Below are 6853 nucleotides of genomic sequence, written 5' to 3' on the forward strand. Positions count from 1 at the left end.
TTTGTATATTACGGTCAAACCGAACGATCACTCAAAACTTGCATTACAGAACACAAAAGGGCTGTTGCTATGTTTGACCATGACTCCAAGATCGCCCGCCATGTCCACGAAAACAACCACGAATGGATTTTGGAAGTGTCAGAGTTGTTGGACATGAGGCTAACTACCACGTGCGACTTTTCTTGGAAGCCTGGTACTCAATAAAGTATCCGCAGTCTGGAAGTGACCACATCGCCACACCATGCAGGGGTCTACAAGTCTCTGGCATGCGCTTCTCGCGCTAGGTTTTCAAGAAACTGCACGCGGATTTTTATCAGCGCGCGCTCGACGTGCTGTTGTTATTTGGCTCACGCGTGCTACGTTGTATTGCAACTGATGAAGGCTTAAGCACCAGCCGAAACGTCTTGCACGAAACATCAAAAAAACTAGTCAGTATCAAACCATTATCTTACTATCTCCTACTGCTTTCTTTGAACGGAAATGGAAACTGGACCAAGATGATCTAATTCATTTGCCCGATATGGGACTTAAACCCATGACCCTCAGGTTAAAACTCTGATGCTTTACGTACTGAGCTAATAGGGACCATGCCTTTGTCTACTGAGCCGCTAAGTACATCTTCAAGTTCACACAGTCGAACCTCGATTGTACGGACTCATGGGGACTGGGCTTAATAGTCCGGATAATCGAGAGTCCGGATAGTCGAAAATGTGAATGTTAATGAGCCAAAAACAAAACTGAATAAGTAAGAGAGGAGTAACATTTACTCACGCAGGATTTAAACACAATTACAAATCTTTGTTGGAAAAACTATTAAAAGTGGCCCAAAAATTATCTGCCACCATTCTTTACAATTAAAGTAATCCAAAAAGGTCTTCATATTGGTCTAAAATGCTCACGAAACCCTTTTCAACACAACTAATTTAAAAATGAAATTAAAAAAAAGAGCATAAAGGAATTAGGCACGACTCTACTACCGCTTCCTTTAAACCGAAATGGAAGGTAGATCAAGATGATCTGATTCATGCGCGCGATATGGGATTGAACCCAGGACCCTCAGACTAAAAGTCTGATGCTCTACCGACTGAGCTAACCGGGCTCGTGTCTTAATTCACTGAGTCAGAGCCCTCAACTACATCCTCAAGTTCATATCGTTTAATACGAGTTTTGATATAATTAGCTGAGTATTTCTTTTCGACTCACTTTTGTTCCCGAAACCATTTTAAACACAAGTAAAATTGAAATCAAAAAGAACACATCAGCAGAAACAATCACGAAACCACTACTGCTTTCCTTAAACCAAAAAGGAAGTTGGACCAACGTGATCCGATTCATTCGCCCGATATGGGACTTGAACCCAAGACCCTCAGATTAAAAGTCTGATGCTCTACCGACTGAGCTAACTGGGATCTATATTCAAAGTTAGAGCCCTCAAGTTCATTCACAAGATCATACCGTTGAACCAGAGTTTGATAATTGCCTCGATAAAAAAAAACACTACTTTAGTGAGTGTCTTCCGAGATCACACGCTTTTGTTTAACATACACCATGGTGGATAAATATTATACATCTGCCAATCACAGCTAAGCGTTTCCCATGAATGCAGAGCGGTGCTTCATAAAACGTAGAGCCCAATCAGATCGCTCGAAATTTGAATTCAGCCAAAGAAATTCAAAATATTTTGAGGATATAATAATTAGGTGGGGAACGAGCTGGAAATCATACCAGCACGTTTGTCGAGAAAATGGCTTCATCGTCTCGGTAAGGGTTATTGTTGGCTGAATGTGAAATATTTGTAGGATGACAGCATCGTCATTAAATGGTTTTTTTTTAATGGAATATGGGTGAATATTTCACTTAAAGTTTGTTTTGTACACTAAAAGCTCGTTGTAAACAAATAACAAACATTTCTCTTGAAATATTCACCCGTATTCCATAGAATGCCATTAAATAACTGGGGAATAGTGCATGGAACCTGGGAAGTACGAATATCTACAGAGAGAAGAGGGGGTAAGAGCACTCCCCAGTCTGCCCTTGCAATCACCACCCCAGATGGGATGCTTTGCTCCGAGTCTAATGAGGTAATCATAGAATACAGAACAGTTGTGCTTTCCTTAACCTGTCTCACACCGCCAATTTGTGTGCAATACACAGAAAATAAAGTTTTGTTTGGTTTCGATCGTTTGGAAGGCAGTAATATTAGACGAAAATGGTCAAAAAATGGTCAAATTAAAGGAAAAAAACAAGGAAACAGGATAAGAGCAAAGACTGTTTTTTCTATCATGTGTTGACGTTTTTTTTTTTTTTGTGCAACTTGTGACAAACTGGGCACTCTTCAGTCCCTCTCTTCCAACCTCCGAGACTGCAAAAGTGCTTAACACATCTAATTTCTCCTTGCCACTGAAGCTGAACAGACCTCCCTTATTTCATGTTTATCAGCATTACAAAGCTTAATATTAGGGAGCTTAAGCACGGGCGTTTTTGAGACGCGGACGGCAACCAGAAGAGAAAATTTCGCGTGCCAGGACAGTGGTGTCTCCCAGATTTTTATACTAATCATCTCTAATGGAGAAAAGATACTTAGCAATATAAATGCGAATGCGTGAAAACAGGTTAAAAGGGAAAACAGCTCACTTCCGGTTGCCGTCCACGTCTCAAAAACGCGCGTGCTTCAGCTCCCTATTATTTCACGACGACAACAGCTAACGAAGCATAAGTGTCACATGCAAATACGCATAATAAATGTACAAAAACAGTAGTTTGCACGCACATTTTAGCTTAGTTTTGTGTTGAAGTTTATTATACATCTTCATACATCATTTACAAAGCCTTACTGGCTTACACGAGTTACACATGTACTTACATTGCTCACAGGCATTGTAAATCCATCTTTACATTCAGAAGCATTCGCCTTTCAACAGCAATGTGAAATAACCAAACCTAAAGTATTTCGGACAACATCGGAATGCATGTGGGTATAAATTTCCCTTTACTGTATCTCTTTTACATTACATGCCATTTGTACCGCCTTCATTATTGAGAAAATGGTGCACTTTTCATTAGTATAGTAACCGCATGGGGTCGACTAAATTAGAGGATTAATATCACGCGTATTCCCAGAGGTTGCAGAAAATGCCCGAGTCGAACAGCGACTCATGCAATTTCTGCCACATCTGAAAATACATGTACGAGTGATATTAATCCTTAACTTTACGAGGAAACATACGATTCCTTGTTTATAATATAAAAGGCAAAATTTTCTTTTGTTAAGAAGGCCAAAAACGTACACTGTTGCGCAGTTTCGTAGGAAGCCATTTCAGAGTTAAGTTAGCGGTAATAAACTGTAAAACGCACGAATCAGGCGAATGAATTTTATATTTTTATAACACGTCAAGCAATAAAACCAGCCGTACCACATGAAAATAATGAAAGTAATTTCTCCCGGGTCAATATTATTACCAAAATTGATGAAAAATGCCGTCTGATTCAGCCAATCAGCATTAAGTAATTTTGCCCTCTATGTCATAAAAAACATTAAACCACTAGAAAGTGACGAGTCATGTGAATTTACATATTGAGCTGGTCACAGTGATTGTTTCATAAGGAACTCTTTTTCCAATCAAAGTATACAAAGCCACTGTTGAATAAGGCCAATTAGCTTGTGCTCAACTGCTTTGCAATAGTTACAAAGTCGTTCAGCAACAACTTATGTGCTTCTGTTTGCTTCCACTGTTCCTCAGTGAATTCCTCTTCCTCACTTTCCTCTGAATCCTGACAAAATAAGGAAAAGAAATGCAATTCCACACATCACGACCAAAATTTGCTTAAACTACCCCCTGTCTACATTTGCCGTTTACATGCAACTATGTAAGAAACATAAATTAATTTTCATTAAACATGCTATGAAAAGTCTCAACTACAGATCAAGTTCCACAACTTGCACTAGTGCATGGTTCAATTTTTCCTGCTGCCATCCAGACAATAATTATAGTACTTTACCTAGCACAAGCAGCTGAGGAATGGAAAGTGTAGCACACACGTCCAAATTCTCAGCTAAAAGCCCTTCTGACAATTCTACGGTAAAATACTGTCAGTCACAACTGATTTTTCTTTTTTTTTTTCTTTTTCTTTTGAAAAATGGCTGTACATTGTAACTGTCATGATCTTTAAGGAAAAGCAATTAAAATGAAGTGTCCCTTGCTTGCTGGCATTTTCAATTTTCATACTGGAGGTAAATTTTACTTTACAACTACCGGTACATGTACCTCTGTCAATGAAATTGAATTATTGTGATCACAGTTTTGTGACCCAGTACTTGTGGCTACCATGTCACTGGAATTTTGCACTTCTAAAAACTTGACAAGAATCACTCCTTGTTGCTTCAATCATGTGTGAAATACTCTTATGACGAAATAATCCCAATGTTCAAGAATAAAATAATTCAATACATGGTGACTTGTTGGCTATTTCTTTCAGATGATGATCTAGAGCCTGACAAAGCAGGCCGAATTATTCCAAGTTGGAATCCATTTCAGTAAATACTCGCAGAATGCTAATCGATGAACAAACTACCTAATTTCTGATTTAAAGACCTCTTCTAGACTAGCCTTGTGTCATAAAAGCAAACTACTGTAACACACAATGCTTGTACAAATGTAGTCCCCTTAACAAAAGACCAAAGATTTGAAAGTTTTATACATACCTGTATGCCAACTTCCACAAAATTCTATCAGCAAATTTGTCAATAAGTCTTTATAATTAGAGAGGTTTTCAATTGAGTGTCGAAAGTAATTAGCGAATTACTTTGGTTTTGCATTACTTCACTCAGTGATTGGTTCAAAGTGCTCGCGCCACTTTTTCAACCAATCCGAAGTGAAACCAAAACCAATTGTGGCTCGCGCGTGCACATTTTCCCGCGCTTTGTGTCGGCTACGTGTAATTACTTCGAGTTTTGATTGGTTTACTGGATTGTCTCCGTCCTTTTTGATTGGCCAAAGTAATTACTTTGTTTTTGGTTTTACGACACTCATTTGAAAACCCCTCTATTTTGTGCAACAGTAATTTATCACTGTTGTCTCTTACTATGACCATCTTGATTCAAATTACATACAAGTAGGCTTAGAAACCATAATATTATCTCCATAACTTACCCAACTTTCAGATTTTCTCCTGCATCTCCATGGCCTTTCCCGATAAATTTTCTTCAGTTCTTCCTTTAAAAACATGGAATAATTATATTATACGGTACCATATGCAGACTTTAGTGACACTATCTTTCCGTTTTGCTTAACATAAAATACTGTAACTGTAGATCAAAAAAGTCACATTGCCTAATGCAGTTGACTTGCATTCTGATTTCCTTTTTGTTGCCCCCGCAGGGTTTTGGCCCAGAGGTCTGACAGTCAATGGGTTAATCACTCACTGAAAAACTATACATGTCCCCATTAAAACCCTACGACACCCAAACCGGCCTGAACTGGCCAGACTTAGTATTTTACTCTTTCTAACACTAGACAATTTTACTCGTCAATGGGGAACCCTCGGGAGTCCTGCATCTCACTCAAAATAATGTAAGATGTAATTTTAAAGCTGCACTTTGCAACTTTGTGTAATGGGGCTGAATCCAACAAAGAAAAAAAAAGAAAACTAAACAATTCCGTGCATTGTGCAAAGGAGCCCAAAAAAATTAATATTACATTTCAACTTAGTACATTGTCATACTGTTGCTAGCTTTTAAGGTTCTTTTAAAGTTGGTGGATATCAGAAAGAAAGACGCCAAAGTCTGCACAAAAAGATTGCCTCCTTGTCCACGACATTGAAAGTGGTGTGAAATTCAAGAACTTGCAAATGAAATTCATAGAGTTTTCAAGAAAAATGAAGACAACATCTGACGTTCAACAATTTTTAAGATCGGTGAAAGGTACAGTTGTACCCTAATTGCATACAGCTGTACAATTTGATACCCAAAATACAGGAAATTGCTTTTCTCCATGGTGCAGTAACCAATTTTCCACAAATGTGAGTAAAACTAAAACCACATTATAAAACAAATAGACAAGCCTTAACTGTGTCTTTTTCTCTTCAAACCACACTAAGATGCAGATGATGTCTTGCAAAAAGAACAAAAACCTAAAATACCTGGTAACGCCTACATGTAAGTACATTGACTGCATCTGATATCTCATGTACTGCAGGGACCACAGCCGGCCATTTGAAAGAGGTGAAGTAAGAAAATGGGGGAAACAAGATGAAAAGAAACAGAAAAGCTCTAACCTGTGACTGAGGAGCAAATTCTAAAGAAGACTGTGACCCAGTTGCAGGGACTTCAAAATCCTCTATGGTCTTTTCTTCACTTGGTGAAACCTGAAATTTTAAAATAATCAAACACTCCCTGTCCTCTTTACAATAATCATTCCACATCTTTCCCAGACAACCAATAATAGTTACTGGTATACATAGCCATTTTTGTCTGGTACATGTAGTTTGAAAATCTGGAGTAAAGAGCTACTAATGAGTTTTTTAAAGCAAAAAAGCAGCTCCCCAAGATCCACAACTTTCTGAATTCTCCTTCAGTTTTCAAAACCACTCCCTCTGAAAAAAGTCTTCATCATCCTTCCCAATAGCTGGTGAAAGATTATCCTTAAATTTGGCTATTAATACATCATTCTCATTCTCAAACTCAGAAATCAGTGTTGCAATCTCACTTTGGTGTGGGTAATTTCGCTGCATTCAGTTACTGAATCCAGATAGGCGAGGTTTGATCTTGGATACCTCCCCCTAGAGAGAAGTGAAATTGTCACCAAGCCAACGATCATGTCCTGTCCCAAACGCTAACGCTTCTTGAGGTTGGAGA

General features: G+C 38.5%; 1 protein-coding gene and 1 non-coding gene across 2 annotated transcripts in view; both read right to left on the reverse strand.

Annotated features, from left to right (window-relative positions):
* Positions 1-1336: 1336 nt before the first annotated feature.
* Trnak-uuu (transfer RNA lysine (anticodon UUU)) lies at positions 1337-1409 on the reverse strand. The gene has a single exon. It is a non-coding gene; the product is annotated as a tRNA-Lys (tRNA).
* Positions 1410-2771: 1362 nt separating this feature from the next.
* Positions 2772-6853, reverse strand: part of LOC138024929 (uncharacterized) — a 5246-nt gene continuing 1164 nt past the window's right edge. Inside the window, exons 2-4 of the mRNA XM_068872129.1 lie at positions 6274-6363; positions 5151-5213; positions 2772-3771 (exon numbers count right to left, since the gene is read on the reverse strand). Coding sequence (XP_068728230.1) covers positions 3655-3771; positions 5151-5213; positions 6274-6363 — 270 coding nt within the window. The 3' untranslated portion in view covers positions 2772-3654. The remainder of the gene's footprint in view (positions 3772-5150; positions 5214-6273; positions 6364-6853) is intronic.

This window comes from Montipora capricornis, chromosome 11 (assembly GCF_036669925.1).
Source record: "Montipora capricornis isolate CH-2021 chromosome 11, ASM3666992v2, whole genome shotgun sequence".
Lineage (NCBI taxonomy): Eukaryota > Metazoa > Cnidaria > Anthozoa > Scleractinia > Acroporidae > Montipora > Montipora capricornis.